This window comes from Wyeomyia smithii, chromosome 3 (assembly GCF_029784165.1).
Source record: "Wyeomyia smithii strain HCP4-BCI-WySm-NY-G18 chromosome 3, ASM2978416v1, whole genome shotgun sequence".
In the NCBI taxonomy this organism is placed as follows: domain Eukaryota; kingdom Metazoa; phylum Arthropoda; class Insecta; order Diptera; family Culicidae; genus Wyeomyia; species Wyeomyia smithii.
In genome coordinates this window covers 47,030,370-47,047,802 of record NC_073696.1, presented here as the reverse complement: position 1 = coordinate 47,047,802, position 17,433 = coordinate 47,030,370, and the positions used below count along the sequence as shown (strand labels likewise).

At 38.3% G+C, this 17,433-nt stretch overlaps 1 protein-coding gene across 7 annotated transcripts in view; it reads left to right on the top strand.

Moving 5' to 3' along the window:
- Nucleotides 1-1,689: 1,689 nt before the first annotated feature.
- Nucleotides 1,690-17,433, top strand: part of LOC129732193 (ankyrin-2-like) — a 104,973-nt gene continuing 89,229 nt past the window's right edge. For 5 of the 7 annotated variants that reach the window (XM_055692805.1, XM_055692804.1, XM_055692808.1 and 2 more), the window contains exon 1: nucleotides 1,691-2,830. In XM_055692805.1, the coding sequence (XP_055548780.1) occupies nucleotides 2,693-2,830 (138 nt within the window). In that variant the 5' untranslated portion in view covers nucleotides 1,691-2,692. Of the gene's footprint in view, nucleotides 2,831-17,433 lie in introns of all 7 variants that reach the window. The other 2 variants (XM_055692801.1, XM_055692802.1) reach the window with 1 other exon arrangement.

Here is a 17,433-nt window from a genome sequence, read left to right as displayed (position 1 = left end):
AAAGAGATGAAGTACCTAGAGCCATCTCATGCGCTTGGCGTGATTGGCCCACACACGTCTGAATGGATTCGTTTCAACGGTCTTTCAGCTTTTACTCGCGTGCCGCTGAATGGTTCTCGACACTGTCGCCCGAGAACACAAGTATCACAAAATTTAAGTTTACCTGGTTCCACGGATATACCTGATACCATCTTTGCCAGCTTATACAGATTTTGAGCACCAAGATGACCTAGCCTGCGGTGCCATAGATCAGCATTTTCAGCTACGCACAGGTTAGCAGTCGCTTACTCCAACGGTTCTCAACCTTTTTTCGTTCGCGTACCCCTTGGCGATATTTTTCTTATCGATTGTACCCCCTGGCCTGTAATGTTTTCGCAGAGTGAGAGGGAGTAGTGGTAGATCATGTTGTGGTAGTCTTGTTTAGGTTTAAAATTGAACTATGGTTTGTTTGATTGCTACAGTCATGTTTTAAGAGCAAGATTGAAAAACAAATGAAGTATTTCAAAGAAAAATTGCTTTGTCCGCCATAACTGATTTTTCTTTCGCGTACCCCCTGAAGGCTTTCGAGTACCCCCAGGGGTACGCGTACCCCAGGTTGAGAACCGCTGGCTTACTCCAAAAAAACGTCCAATTCGTAAAAATCGCCTCTCATTGGACACAGACCTGCCGTTTCTCCGTCGTGGATCATTTCGGCCGATTTTTCTGCGAACAACACGGTGACTCCTGCCTTTGTCAGCTTTTTCACCGATAGAAGACTCGCTCGCAAATCTGGTACATAGAGCACGTTGTCCACAGTACACTGAACACCGAGATTATTGACTCCGATGATTTCTCCTTGCGTATAAGTGTTCGTGATGAAACCGACTTCTTCGCGTAAACACCTTCTAAAGTGGTCCAGACTTCCTTGGCCGTTTCTTTTTCGCGGATCAAATCTAGTAAATCATCATGGATAAAGGAAATGATCATATTCGTTGCTTTGCCGTCCATTTCTAGAAACTTTCTTGCTTCAGCTACTTCGACTGGTGCGTCCTTCTTTACCACATCCAGCAATCCAGCTGACTTCAGAAGCTTCTCGAATCCGGAACCGGAAAACTGTGGGATCCCGTGTACCGGTTCTCTGCGCGTATCGCCCATAACCTCTTGGTATGTGGTAGAATTAAAACAGTGGTTTGAATTGGGAAGAACTTGCGTCTTTATAGGACGAGAGTTTATTAACGAATGATCGAAATTTTCACTTGTTGATAGAATCTAACAAACTTGTTACTAGGATTACCTACTATGATTACAGCTTCCAACTTCAACAATAACATTTTTACTTTTAGTTCTAGCGCAAAGCGGAAAAATATTAAAATATTATTTTAATACAGGAAGTGCCGCTGCACCAGCTGGCCCTTCCGCTAATGCTATCCGCTGCCACTGCTGCTAAGTAAGGATTGTTACAGTCGCTGTTTAGATTAATATGAACAGTTTCGGCCTAAACGAGCTCTTATATAGGCCAAATAGTCTGTCGACCGTCTGTTTGCTTGGTAATATTTTCTTTGTGTGTAAGTCAAATCAATTACCATTTGAAACACCCCTGATAACAGTTCATTTGCGTGAAACGTCATTCCTAACAAAATTCATTTACATCAGCGTTCGTTCACTTTTTCGTTTCACTGGTTTAGCTTCATTTCATGAATGACCACCACTGAACCGAAGTCAGTCTTCGGAAAGTGCTCGCTTGTGTCGGTCGTATTAAAAGGTTACAGGGTGAAGTACAGTTATTGAGCAATAAATAAAAGAATAACAGAAAAAAAGGTTTAAATCTACAGAAATACTAGTGTTTTTGAAAGTGTACGATTTCAAAAACGTACAATCGGTCTGTAAATCAAGCTTTATTTCGAAAGACTCGAATGTTTCCTGCAAAATAAAAATTTTCATAGAGGAAGCCACCGCCTCTCAACGCAAAAGAAAAACTGATTTGATTGAATTTCAAGAGAGCTACAAATGACGAAACAATTCGAACCTATTCTGGGAAATAACTATACCATTTGTCAAGTGATTAAAAGTAAAATTACTGTTGTTAAAGCAGTTACTACTGGTGGCAATCTAGAAACCATTTTCTATTTATCGTCAATAATTTAAGCTTACATTTGAATCTAAGAAAAAGTGATCTAAGGTTTAATGTACCTACCTTGAAGCTAAGTGATTGTTGAATAAAAATTTGATGCGTATAGTGAAACAAGCAACAAATTAGCGGCCCACAAAGGTTCCCCGTGGAGTATAATTTAGTTTAGCAGTTCTGGAACGGAACGGGAAAAGGTGGTGAAGTAAACAAAGCATCCGATGCCGTAGTGCAAGAGTTGGAAACGCTAAAGGGAAAAAGGCACTAATAGAGGTGTGCGAGGCATCACCGAAAAAAGAAGCATAAAGCTGAATTGTTTTTGGTTCTGCCCAACGGGTGCTTCCGGTTTGCTTGAGTGAATACGTGAAATTTCCTACCCTGCACGAGTGAGTGTGAAATTTCGGACCCCAATACTGCATACTATCGAGAATGATTGATCAAGCTTTACGTGTTTGAGAGAAAAATCGATATTCCTCATTGAAAGTTGTAAATTGTGCAGAAGTGATATATCTAGCTATATGCGATAAGTACGAAAGTTGCGAGTTTAAATCTGCAGACAAAACTACAACGCAATCAGAAGCAGACAATATGGCCTTGGAAGAAACACAGAACGGGTCGGTGGTGCCGCAGAAGGATGTCGCACAGCAGATTCAACCAGCCTCGTCCACCGAAAAACTGAACGCGGTGGCCAACGGTACCGAGAAATCTCGAAACAACAATAAACAGGTACGGAGCGAACCTTCGACGTTGGGTGCTTTTCTCCATCAGTTCCAATGCCAGCCGGTTGTCATGGCTGAAAACGGTTGTTTTCTACTGATCACGTCATTTTTTTTCATTGTATGACGATGCGTATAATTTACATAAACCTACTCGCTTGGAGCAGGTGTGAGATAGGTGTAGCGAGAGGTGGAATGCTTAATGATATGCATAAATTATTCGCGAAAAAAAGCACTTCCCAACAATTGACTTCCGCAGTGTTGGTTTAGTTGTATACCGATGTGCGAAAGGTCAAATGACTGCTTTTATGTATAAAATACACTTTTACTGTCATTCAACTTGGTTAAGCTAAAATTTGCAAATGTGGTACCTATTAACTAGTGCCTCTGGATGGAGTTATACCTACAAAAAAGAGTGTCTTTCAATGTCCTGTCGGAACTAGATTGAAGATGTACATATGATTATATAACTAAATAATGTTAAAATATATTGACATTGAATAAACATGTTATGTATGTTCCTGCTTTGATTTTTGATAAGAACGCATGGTTGCGAAACTGTACTGACCGATTAGAAAAAAATTTGCGCTGTTTACCATATTTGCCGATTTCTCATTTCAACTGTCGGAGATAACGCAAGTATTTTGTATAAATATTTTAATTAGGTTCGGTACACTAACTAAAGATTTTTTTTTATTATTTGCTATTTATTTTTATTGAAAACCTGTTCGAATTTCTGTTTAAGACAAATGATTTTTACACAATTTTCACTTTTTTGGTAACACATTGTACATCAATTCTTAACATTTTGATTAGTTGTGCAAATTCCAAACATATTAAACTGCATTAAATTAATTTTGTCTGTGGGTACTTTTATAAGTTTTGTTATGCTGTGTCAGGAATGCCGCATTTCATGACATAATTTAATTAGCTCCTCCGACTTTACCTTTTTTTAGTTTGAACTTCAAAATATCTAAACCCCCTGTGCGCAATGTTTGCTGCGGAGATCTTTAATTTGTCAATGTTTATTTCTGACAATACCAAAGTGAAAGGTTAACCCAACCTAACTCACTAAATTTCTCTAATTAAACATCACGCTGTGTAAATGATTGAATTTCGAACTTCTACCGCGGCTCTTTTTGCGACAAATAAACTTTTCGCTTCCAGCAGACATCACCTCGAGCCAGGCAACTTTCGTTTTACGTTATCTGTTGCCTATACATGTAATTAAATGTATTAATGGCTCTAGAAGCGCCAACAGCACGATAACCGCGTATTATTTCGCATACTTTTTGTAGTTTTTATGACGCGATTTCAAAACTTTTGGTGCAATTTAGGAGACCAAATGCTCTATTTTATATCGTGAATAACTTTGCAGAAATCAGTAGCCACAATGCCATTGCTGGGAAATTAAACTTGTAACTTGTTAGTCTGTTTCTTGCATTGTAAACATGAAGTCATTCGAGCCACGCATTAGAACTGCATTCCGGAGCAGAGAACCGAAGATACAATTTCTATCTAACGACACGTACCGCAATCGGTTCAGTATAAAACCGTGCCACTTCAATACAGCTGTGTGTCCTTCATAAACCAACCCGTGTCGTAAGATAGTTATGACGACAATTCCCTCTCTCTGTCTCTTGGAGCATCGATTGTAGATATGACACGTTGGCCTTCGATCTCCAGAGCTGCGAACGCTGAAATAATTTTATCGTGTGTCCTGTGTGATATTTTGTTCCGTGACAGTCTTGTAAATGAAAAGGACATGCACTACCGGCGTAGAACAGTTTCCTATGAAAGTTATGCTTAGAATGTTACAGAATCCGGTGCACAGACACAGTTTCGAGTTGGTTGATCGATACTCTAACTAGATTTGCTAGCCAATAAATTATTGGTATTTAGACTACTCACGGCGTGTATCGTAGAACAACTTTATTTTAAAAAATGGGCATCGTCAAAATTTTCACCATTTGAAAATATAGCTTTTTACCTTTCATTTGGAACCCTCCGGAAAATGATTCATCGCGTGCTTTCGAATAACTTTTTTTTCATTAAAAAGTATTCTGACAGCAAAGCTTTTAACTACCGAGAGGATAGTACGGTGCTACAAATAAAAATAAAAATGCAAGAACTTTTGAAGTGACACAATGAAGGTTGTATGTTAGTCGAGTGCAACTTTCGCTCATACTAGAATTTTTTCGAACACCCCTTAAATTTGAAGTTATGGCCAAAATGCCGGTATTTTGACCTCAGCACATGAAAGTTATTTTTAATTCATTTGTTTTCCAACCGATTTTGAATGTTTTAGCCGTTTTGAAAGGGAAAAGTGAAGTTTTCAAAACATATACAGGTTTGTACTAACTTCATCAAAATATGTTGAGTTATTCGAGCGTAAATCTAATTTTTTAAACTTCTCCACGCAAATTTTCAACTTCACTTGAAATTTGTCAGTTATTTTTGCAAGAAAAGTACTACAAGTACACTAGTAGTTTGAAACTATATTCAAAAACGATATAAAATAGAAGCTTTTGTTTGTGAATCGGCTGGTAATTCACTGAGTAACATGTTTTTCAAGGAAATCCGAGTTTTTGACTTTCATCGAACAATAATATTCAGGCTGTTTATTAAACGGTGCTACAAATGGAAGAAAATGCAACAACTTCTGATGCCACCTAGTGTAGATTGTAATAAATTATAGAGCATTTAAAGTACATTTTCATAAAGATGTGTGAAAATTTGTTCTCAGATTCAAAAAAAAAAAATACAATATATTTTATTTTTTTTCTAAATTACTCATTACACGTACACCTAAGTCATATCTATAGATTTATTTATACATTTTGAAAGCCCTATTTTTCGCCTTTGGGAACATTTATGAATGACGTAGCATTCGAGGGGGGTTTGCAGTTTTGTGACGAAATTTGTCAGGACGAAGAGGGGGGGGGGGTCAACCCAAACTACGTAGCAAATATGAAACTAAGAAAACTGCTACGATAGGGAGGGGTAAAAAAGCTACGTCATTTATGGATGTTCCCTTTCCAAAACGATCTCTATATAAAGAATTCATGGAAAAATGACAGAGTTGAAAATAAACATGTGAACCACGGTTCAAAGGCCGAGTTTTGACAATAACTTCAAATTTTAAGGGTATTTGAAAAACTTCAAGTTTGAACGTAAGTAACACACGACTAGAGCTACAACCTACACTTGGTCACATCAGAAGTACTTGCATTTTTTAAATTTATAGCACCGTAAAATAAACAGTCCAAAGATTATTTTTCGATAAGAGTGAAAAATTCTGATTTTCTTAAGAAACATATAACTCATTTGCGTGGAGAAGTTTAAAAAATTAGATTTACGCTCGAATAACTCACATATTTTAATGAAGTTAGTACAAACCTGTATTTACTTTGAAAACTGTATTTTTCTCCTTTCTAAAACGGGCTAAACATTCAAAATCGGTTGGAAACCAGATGAGTTAAAAATAATTTTCATGCGCTGAGATGGAAAAGACGGCATTTTGACCATAATTTCAAATTTTAGGGGTGTTTGAAAAAATTCTAGTACGAGCGAAAGTTGCACTCGACTAAACTCACAACCTTCACTGTGTCACTTCAAAAGTTCTAGCATTTTTATTTTTATTTGTGGCACCGTACTATTCTTTCGGTAGTTAAACGCTTTGTTGCTAGAATACTTTTTGATGAAAAAAAAAGTTGTTCGAAAGCCCGCGATGGATGATTTTCCGGAGGGTCTCAAATGAAAGGTAAAAAGCTATATTTTCAAATGGTAAAGATTCTGGCGATGCCCATTTTTTTAAAATAAAGTTGTTCTTTTTACACGCCGTGTACTGTTTGCGGGAAAATTACAGAGAGCGATAGAAAACATTCTGTCGTGTGTTGCAATTAGTTGGGCTTGAGTAACGACGGTCTGTGTGTGGTTTCATAAACACAGCTCACAAACACGAAAGGTAATATTTGTGCAGAGTGTATAATTTCCTTTTTAACTTCCTTCTCTCAAGGTTAAACGTCTGACACAATGCATAAATCTGGCTATTACGATATCACACTACACTTGACCGTTTCGGTTTAAAACGAATTTAACCATTTCGAATGCCACTGTTGTGAGCGGAAGTTTGAGGAAAAAGACACTTCACTCAATTTGCGTGTCCGATTCCTGTTCGGAATCTGCAACGCATGCGAGTATCTCGAGATATTCAACCAAACTAAAAAGTCGTAGAAGCGGATGACATTGTTGAGCCGTCACGTCAAGGGCAACGGAGCGTTTTCGTAATAATCGATGAAATTAAATCAGCAGAGTTGTGGAAGCGTGATGGTGGGTTTATTGTTTAATTCACGAAAATTTGTTATAAGGAATTTTTCATATTTATATACATCTTTTTATGGACCTCATATTGTCGAATAACGAATATTTTATTTCAAGGAAGCACTCATTTCCCATTCCTGGGATTATGTTATTGAGAGTGATCTTTGCTGTATACTACTCAAATTCAAGAGTAAGTGATACTCGATGTCTCCGTTTTATCTTTATCCTAAGAGTAATAATGCCAGAGACTCTTGTCGCTGCAAAACAACAGAATGATTCATTTATTTTTTTCTAAGTTTAAGTCACATCTTGTGTTCTTGTTCATTTTTCGCACCCCCATAAAACTACTTACAAAACCTCAAATGTAGTCACAAGACAAAAAATGAAATAAGTTCGTAAAGTAATAAGTCTAGCTGTCTTACAAATATATAAACTACATTTCATCACAGAGGAATCTTCAATAAATAATTATTTTTGGTTGGGAGGAAAATCAACAGGGGTACTGTAGATTTCGGTTTGTGGGAAGGGGATGGGGAGGGGAGGGTGTACCCCGATTGGGAACTTCAATTGATTTCTGTTTAAGTTTGCTAAAGCAATTTAATAATCTAAAAACAAGTACTGATAGAGAAAAAGATGGTAAACAAGTTGATAGACTTATGTTTGTATTTCATTTGGGGCCGTCCCACGTGGACAGAAAAATCGTCATTTTGGACTCCCCTGCCCCCCCTCGTGGACAACCGTGTAAATTGATCAAACCCATCATCCCATCAAAATTCAGCCTAAAAGGACATAAAAAGGTACCAAAAGGTAGAAAAGGGAAATAGATTCCTAATTTTGCTGTAAGTCGTTCCAAAGTTAGAGGAGGCTAAAAAAAAAAATAGGGCCAAACAGAAAATAGCCAAAACTTAGCTCAAAATTAATAAAATCAGAAGAGAAACCATGAAATGGCCTAAACATAAATTGATTTTTAATAAAGTTGTAACAAAAATAATCTTGAATATAACTTTCAGTGCCTAAAAAACACGCTAAGGAAAAAACAAAAAAATCCAAAAACGCATCTAAGGTAAGAAAAATCAAAGAAAATTATAAATTTTCTTCGAATCGGTTCAACCCTTTTGAAACAAAAAACAAGTTCTTAATTTATTCCAAAAATTGGAAATTAGGATAGTTTAGACCAAAAACTAAAATGATCTTGAATTTGGTTCAAATCAATAAAGTAATTCTAACGAGCGGAAAAGGCCAAAAGCGGAAATTCAGTCATATGGTTGAGGACGCTTTTTAATGAACGAAAGGTCAAAGCAGAAATTGATTACAAATTTGTCTAAAAATGGTTCCATAGATAGATGAGACTACTGACAAAACGGATTCCAAATTTAGCTCACAGCTTTGTTGGAAGTGCCTTAAAGAGTTAAAACAAACTTTTTGATAAATGCTTTCGAATTATTCCAAGAAAACTTGGAAGTACCTCTGCTAACAAGTGAAAACAAAAAAAATACATCACTTTTTTTTTAAATTGTGTTTTATTCAATGTGTGCTCAATATGTCTGAGAAATCATTCCAAAAAAACTGATGAGGCCACAAATAAAATGATTCCAAATTTCTCTCAAATATAGCTGACAACGACTTTAAAAACCAGGATATCTGTAGAATTTTTGTTATAAGCCAGTGTATTTTGTGGCAGATTTCCATTTTTTTCGGAAAAGATATCGTATCCACGTGGATATCATCGTTACTCCCTCTCCCTTTCGTGGACAAGTGTGGACATTTGCGTACCCAGTCCACGTGGAATGTGTTCGGCCCCTTTTACTCATTTCGAGTGTTGCGCTTCCTAAAAAAGGTTCCACACTCTAATCCACGTTTACAAATGGTCGGCGTGCAGCCGACCATTTCCAAGCGTCTAACACATTATTTCGTGTGATCAGTATTCAAACACAGAGCAATTTTGCTATCATGTTATTATAAATTTTTTACCCAGAGTGCTTCAATTATGCTCAAAATTGCAGAGGTTGATCTCTGTCGAAAATATTCAAACCCGTATTTCTTGTTGGGTAATACGATCAGCTCCAAAATAGGGGGACTGAAAAAAGGCTTTATATGATACATTTTATTTTCAAAAATTCATAATTTTTGAACCAGTTGTACGATTTTAGATATTTTTTGAATAAATTACAGGCATTGATTTCTAGTTTTGGAAACAATACTGACAAATCAAATCTGTGCAAAATACAAAAAAATATATAATTATTTGAATTTTTGTCTATTTTCAAATTGAATTTACTTAAATATAAAAAATAACATATTCTTCAATATTTCTCCATACATAATATTGAGTAGAATTGCGTTATTTACGATACAGTCAGGTTTTTTTTTACGCGGAGGATATATACTTTGTAAAAGACCGCGTAAAAAACGCGCTAATTCGAAAATCCGTGTAAAAACCGCGTTAATTCCAGAATCCGTGTAAAGTAAACCACCAATAATGGCTCTAGAGATGGCGTAAATTAAAAAATCCGCGTTTATTCTATTGTTAAAAATCGCGTAAAAAATCCGCGAAAAAAAACCTGATTGTATAAGCATTGCAAATAATTTGTCTCAAAAAGCCTCAAAAGATTTTCAAAGACAGTTTTGATGTGAAAATTGAAATAAAAAATTAGAGAAAAACGGTGTTTTTTTGACGTTGACTAACGTCTATATTGAAGTTGGGCACCTGAATCTGAAAATCTAGTAATTCAACCAGGGAAAAACAGAGAAAAGTGGTCAGGTTTTGAGCGCTTATTTTTCAGTCATTTATAATCAGGTTTTCGAGGTTTTGGCATCAATCGATCAGAAATTCTTCTACGGTTAAATTTATGTAACAAAAACAAACTATTGTTTGAGATACACTATTGAAAAATTGGTAATTAATATCGAATGGGGGCCGTCCACATACCACGTGGACAGATTTTTAACGATTATTACTGGACAAATGCTCATACGAATTCTTTTTTTTGTGAGGACCGTGGACATTCCACAAAACCCCCACCCCCAAGCTGTCCACGTGGTATGTGGATGGCCCCTTGTAAAAATCATACCGCGCAGCCAATCACTACCTCTTTTCCCAAGCACAGTCGACACTAACGGATACAATCGATCCGACTTTGTTGTTATTGTTGTTGTCACTTTCCGTTCCGATGTTTATTTACGTTCCTTGTCATTTCATTATCTACTTAGCCACTCCTTTCTAACTAACTGACGAAGCCTTGGTATAAAAGGTACCGTTCGAACATTTCACCCCATCAGTTTCATTATTAAACCGTACCGATTACATACGGACGCTAGGTGTTAGCAGCTGAAAGGAGGAAAGACAAAATAGTACCGGTCATCTCGTGCCGGTTTCACCCGTAATGCTGGTGGCTGTTAGTAGTACATGGCTATTGCAAAATACTAAAATGGCTGGAATTCTCGACGGACTTACCAGTAAACAAAAATAATCGGCAACTGACACCTTTTGGTGCCTCGAAGTTTTGTAAAAGTAGCGCTGCAATTCCCTCTACTATTTGTTTTTAATGGAATATAAGAATACGGTAGTCAACGTCATGCGGTCGTGTCTTGAATACCACCCTCCTACTATTTTCAATCTAAATCGGTTATTTTCAAAAATAGAGAAAAACTTTTTGCTCTATAGTTGATTAACTCGAATTCCCCGTGAAAATTTGACTTTTTCCAACTTTGGATAGCTACTGCGTCCACGTACAAAACTAAACTAACTCAATTTTCTCTGTGAAGCGTTATCTATTAGGGTTCAAAAAAGTATTGTCAAATGATGGCGATGTCATTGAATTTGTTTTTAGGTTGAGAAATATTCAATTAGTCAAATGATGTCATATGGCATCATTGAGTTGATTCGGGTTAAAATCACGGGGCTACAACATTGTAGAGTAACTTTTTTCTATCTATTCTATTTTTCAGCAACTCAATCGTGAATCTCGATTCGGCCTCAAGTACGACTGCATGAAATCAATAACACTAATACATACGCTCAACGCAGAATCGCCAGCTCAGTCAGTCTGACAGTCGCACCGAAAGTGTTGCGGTTCTGTACACACATATGTAGCTTAATGACCAATCAGACGTAGGCCGAAAATAGAATATTATGTGGGCTGGAAATATGATCTTTAGGCCGGAATTGCCCGCCAAACTCACGTGTTTGCAGAACTATTTTTCGCATTTGAAAGCATTTTATGCGTGCTCAAAGAACGCCAGATTATTTAAAAAAAGCTTAGCAGTTTAAAACAATAGGCGACATTCAAGTACCTTCATTATTCCTGATCAATAATTCAAGAAGATGTTTAGAACAGTTGGCTAATACGCCGTCTTTTACCCTATACCTATACAAAGAGATTCGAAATCAGCTAAGCCAACTAAGCTAATCGTTACCATAGATCATTATCGGCAAATATTGATCCAATGGTAACTTTTCGAATAACAGAGGAAGAAGAAGCAGGAACATCCAGCACACTCCGAGGTTTCTACTTCAGAATTACAGAAACGAAATATGTCATCTGTCAGTTCACCTATTTTTTAAAGTGACAGTGTTCAGTCAGTAACGTTTTCTGATTAACTTTATTCATACTGAGTGGCTTACGTGCTTCTGTTTTGGTGTAATGTAATAAATAGAGGTCAACTTTATCAACTCCTTTTATACTATAGCACATCCAGTATAGATTAACATCGTTTGATACAGTCAGTTGTCATTGGGATAAAATGCCCAAACTAACTTCGGCTGACAAGTGTATGCTTTCAACCCATTTCCGGCGGCAATAAATCAGTTTTTATTTGCCTCACAAATAAACTTTGAACTTTCATTACTAATCAACTATATGCACAATTGACACAAACTGTATTGCATATTGAAGATCAATCTATTCTTCAACGATACTCAATAATTTTATCGTGCAAGTTTTCAAGTATAATTGATAAACTTAACTCAAACTCTGGATGTCAGGTGATGCCATATGGCATCACCCGCCGGAAATGGGCTAACGCAATAAGTGCTGCTCGATTATCTGTCAAAATATACACAGATATTGACATTCTTATATTTACTAGCTGAGCAATTCTTTGTGCATGTTGAAAAGGCATTTATTTCGGCTTGAAAACTTGTGTTGTGTTGAAAAGTTGTGGGCAACTGTCTAATTGGCATTGTTAACTTATTTATTCCTGCTCCCGTAACTCAAGCTCTTGTATATGCACCCATTATAAAGCCATCTGTTAATAAAATAATGATCCTAGTCGAGCTTTAGGACCTTCTTCCCATACGCTGCGAATTAATTCAATCACTACGAGAAAACTCATTTGAGTTTCCGAGAGAAATTATGCACTAGGGGCACCGAAATTCACAGGAATGGTTAAAAAGCTATAACCTACCATTTTCTCCAGCTCATGTCAACGAAAAATCACAAATTATTTTATTGGTTACTATTTGAAACACCAGTTGAATAAAGATATAAATTTAGATCTGTAATTTATTTTTTGCCTGGCGTCCCCGTGTGCAATGCACAGGTTGCACCTATGAACGAGTCGCCCCTGCTTCAGTTTGAGCTCAAGGGCAAAACTTGTGTCTACCAGTTTTTTTTAGTATTTTTTAAACAAATAATTTCCAAAAAATTTAGTTCCACGCAAGCAGCTTAAGCTGTTGCATCATACATGTTTTAATCAACAGTTGAAAAATTGAAATGTTATTGACCTATCGTGGTGAAAAATCTACCGAAAATAATATAAAATCCACCGAACTAGGCCAAAAACCACATATGAGGGGAGAGTGAATTAATTCAACTGCTTTCGCGTAAAACCGCTGAACAACGATAGAGCGGATTTCGGTTATTTAATTACGACTGGTTACGCCCCGATAAGCGAGATAATTTGGGAAAGAAAATGCTGATCCTCATGAATTCGGTCTAATTGCATTGCTTTGATCTACCATTGCCGAGTTCGGATGATGAACCAACAGCGGTTTCAACTTTAACCACCACCTATATTTTGTATGTGTCATGCGTTAGTTAGATCGCTACGAATGCTAACTGCTAACGGGATGTCACAGATTTGTTTTGTTCTGTCACGATAGTCTACTTGACAGTTGGTTGGCAGAACACAATGTCTTCAATAGGAAACAATTCGTCCTCTATTCTGTTCTGACAAAGACTTTAACTATGTTTCAACCTTCTCACTATCCAAAGGCAACACAAATGAATGCTAACAGCAATTGAGCATTTTTGGTCGGTGAAATTTTCTTTCCATATAACGGTACTGGCATTCGCTGTTTTATTTTATGATCCGCTTCCATGAGTGTTGTTTGCTTGGTTCCGATTTGATTAGGAAACAGAAGCGGTGGCTTCTTTCCGGTGCAATGTCACACAAAACGCGACATTTGCTTTGGCCTCGGGCATCGAGTCAACCCTAAACAATGGTACAACAGGTACTTGATGTTAACCGTGAAGTGTGATGGTGCAGCTATATTTAGTTTTGCTCAGCTCAATTACTTTGTTGTCTTGTATTGAGCCCACTTTCTAAATTCTACATGTAATTTCACTCCGTTTCATCCAATTTCAAACATTTTGATTCATGTTTGATAAAAAATTTCCTCAACATAAGAACTTTGAAACCGGTCATTGTGTAACACATTATTATGTGAATATCAGTTTCAGCGACTCCCATGGAAGCCAAACACCGGCGAATAACACTCGCATTATCTAAGATTACTCACGCGCTGCCTCCGCACATCTGCCCCCGCTGGAACATTACATTGACCACTTTGCAATCGAACACCTGCCCCTTCTTGTTTCCTGCTGCTGCGCTGGTTGTTTGCGGTTTATCGCGGAGAAAGTGAAGCAACACTACGTCAATCATTCTCGCTATTGCCGTATGTTGAATGTTGCTCAAAAGGGGGTTATGCAATTCTGATTATTGGATTTCCCCTCTTGCATACGACGCGACTCAGTCTGCATCGATCAGAAAGGTAATTCAATCAATGCCGTTTTTTTCTTTCTTCGTTAACTCGAAGTTTATTTTGTCACGAAGTTTATTTTGCAATGGGGCGTGGTCGTGTTCGTGTTTAAATTGACTCTTTTTTACTAAAACACAGCAGAAAGCATTATCGACCCAAAGCAGAAGTTTAATCTAGACATGCGAGAATCATCGCAGTGCTAGTTTTTATTTAGCAAAATATTAATATTGTCCGCCGACACGAGCCTTCCTCGTGCGAGTGGCAAGTTTTGTACATGAAACACAGGAGAAACTGGTATTTTTGCTATCGCTGTATTCGTCGAGAAGATATTCGTTGACCAAACAAGGGATTACTAAGTAAATATTTACCTTTAAGATTACTTAGTTACAATTGTACTTTTGAACTCAGCACATGGTGAATTTGAAAAAAAAAAAAAACAAACAAACGACCTTCTAGCCGACATCGACACATTGCAAAAATTAGCACATTGTTAATTCAAAGCTAACAGAAATCGCGAGCGTTCCTTATCTTATCGGTCAAGCACATCCACTGACTGTAGTATTGATTTTCATGGCTCCCAAGCGGGTAAGACAACCATAAAACAGAGACATGTGTAGATATGACAATTTACGAACTGGAAGAAACAAAAAGCTCATTGACAACGGCGGTGGGCAGCTCGGTTACATAATCGTAATAAATCGCGAATCCCTTTGTTGTTTTGCTTTTCATTATCATTTGCTTCACGCGAGAAAGTTTTTGATGTATTTTTTGTAATTTGCATTATATTTGCTGCACTAAAATTATATTGAAAAATCAGTTAATTTGTTGTAATAGCTCGATAATGTTCTAGATAGCTGGAAAATACGTTTAGAAAACAGGTATATTAAAAATGTACAACGCAAGCTTACTCACGCATCATCCGTCCGCTTCATTTATCTTATTGTTGTGCGCAAATTAACTTTGCTCATTTACTCAAACATTTGATAAACGAACTTCGATCATTTTTTTAGAAGATGTTGTATTTTGTATGAATTTTTCAAAATTAATAAAATATGTACATTCTGTGCCGAACACGCATCAGTACTGGACGTGTTTGGTGATCGGTCCGATAGAGTATAAAACAAAAGACGTGTGAACAAGTGTTGGCATTGTTTGCCTGGTCGAGTGAAATAAATCCGGGTTCAAGGTCGTTCCTTTGTGCAACTGTTTCGCATCGTGACTGCCAGCTGGTGCGTAAGCCGATTTGGCTGCTGGCTGGATTGTGCTACAGCAGTGGACGAGACACAAACGAGGAAAAAGAAGAAGCCATCAGTGTCAGCGAGTTGTATCGCTGTGTGGAGTGATCTCACACCTGGCTCGCTGCTGGTGGCTGTTTGGTGCTGCTGTATTGGTGCTGCTGGCTGTAACGGCTGCTACTTCGAACGATCGGACAACCAACCTTACTGGAAGGGAGAAATAAAAAGGTACGTGTTCTTGTCAGCGCTAGTGCGCTAAACTTAGCGCGATGGATGTAGATCCCTCGCCTCCCGCGCCACCATCCCCGAACCCCTCTGACCCTGACCCTTCTGTTACCCCCTCCCCTGTTCATTCTTCAGTCCCCCCTCGCCCCAGGCTTTACCCAGACGGAGCCCAGGGCAGCTATACTGTTTATTTTCGGCCAAAGGCAGGACCGAAATCGAAAAAGTTGAACCTCTTGCAGATTTCTAAAGACCTGACGAAGGAGTACAAGGGCGTGACCGAAATTTCCAAGGTCCGGCCTAACAAGCTCCGTGTCGTGGTCGGTAACCTGAAAGAGGCCAACGATATAGCTTGCTCTGAGCTCTTCACACGCGAGTATCGCGTTTACATACCCGCACGAGACGTGGAGATCGACGGTGTCATAACCGATTCGAGTCTGTCCGTCGAGTGTATACTGCAAAGTGCCAAAGGGTGCTTTAAGAACAAAACGTGTCCCGAAGTAAAGGTGCTCGACTGCAAGCAATTGCGGTCAGCATCGATCATCGGTGGCAAAACAGTATACACTCCGTCAGACTCATTTCGAGTTACGTTCGCCGGGTCTGCACTACCAAGCCACGTCTCGATCCACCGGGTTCGTCTCCCTGTGAGGCTCTACGTGCCCCGCGTCATGAACTGCCTGAATTGCAAGCAGTTAGGCCATACAGCCGCCTACTGCTGCAATAAGGCACGTTGTGGCAAGTGTGGGGAGTCTCATGCGGAAGATTCTTGCAGTGTTAACGCTGAAAAGTGTATTCACTGCGGAGAAAATCTGCATGAGCTCTCGACATGTGCGGTGTACATGCAGCGCAGGGATAAAATAAAACGGTCTCTCAAAGAGCGTTCAAAGCGTTCCTACGCTGACATGCTGAAGAAGACCGTTACCACTTCTCCCGTTACTTCGAACCCCTTCGATCTGTTGCCCTCTGAGGAAACCGATTCTGACGATTCACCAGCGGGAACATCTTACGCCAATCCTGGGGAGTCTAGAAAGAGGAAAAATATTTCCTCTCCTAAACTTCCCAGAAAAGGTCCTAAGATTTCTCAAAGTGAAATGAAAGTTACAAACAAACCAAACAGTGCTGCGGAAAAACCGAAGCAAACTCCTCCTGGGCTGGCAAATTTAAAGTCCCAGAAGGAGTTCCCAGCACTGCCAGGAACATCTAAAACCCCAGTTGCTCCTTTTACACTCCCAGTTGATGAAACAAACTCTGGATTAGTGAAATTTTCTGACATTGTGGACTGGATTTTTGAAACTTTCAATGTACCCGATCCAATTAAAATTTTTCTTACAGCATTCCTCCCAACAGTTAGATCATTTTTGAAGCAGTTGACTGCCCAATGGCCTCTCCTTGCAGCGATTGTATCCTTCGATGCCTAATTCAACTGCGTATATGAAGGATTCTATCTCTGTCTTACAGTGGAATTGTAGAAGTATTTTACCAAAAATTGATTCGTTTAAAGTTTTGATAAATAAAAACAAATGCGATGCATTTTCCCTTTGTGAAACTTGGCTTACTTCAAATATTGATCTCAACTTCCATGATTTTAATATTATTCGCCTTGATCGAGACACCCCATATGGAGGAGTACTTTTAGGGATTAAAAAGTGCTATTCTTTCTATCGTATTAACCTCCCCTCGATTCCAGGCATCGAAGTTGTCGCATGTCAAATGACAATACAAGGTAAAGAGCTTTGTATTGCCTCAATATATATTCCCCCCAGAGCACAGGTTGGGCAACGGCTGCTCTTTGATTTAATAGAACTTCTTCCCTCGCCACGTTTGATTTTGGGAGACTTCAACTCTCATGGC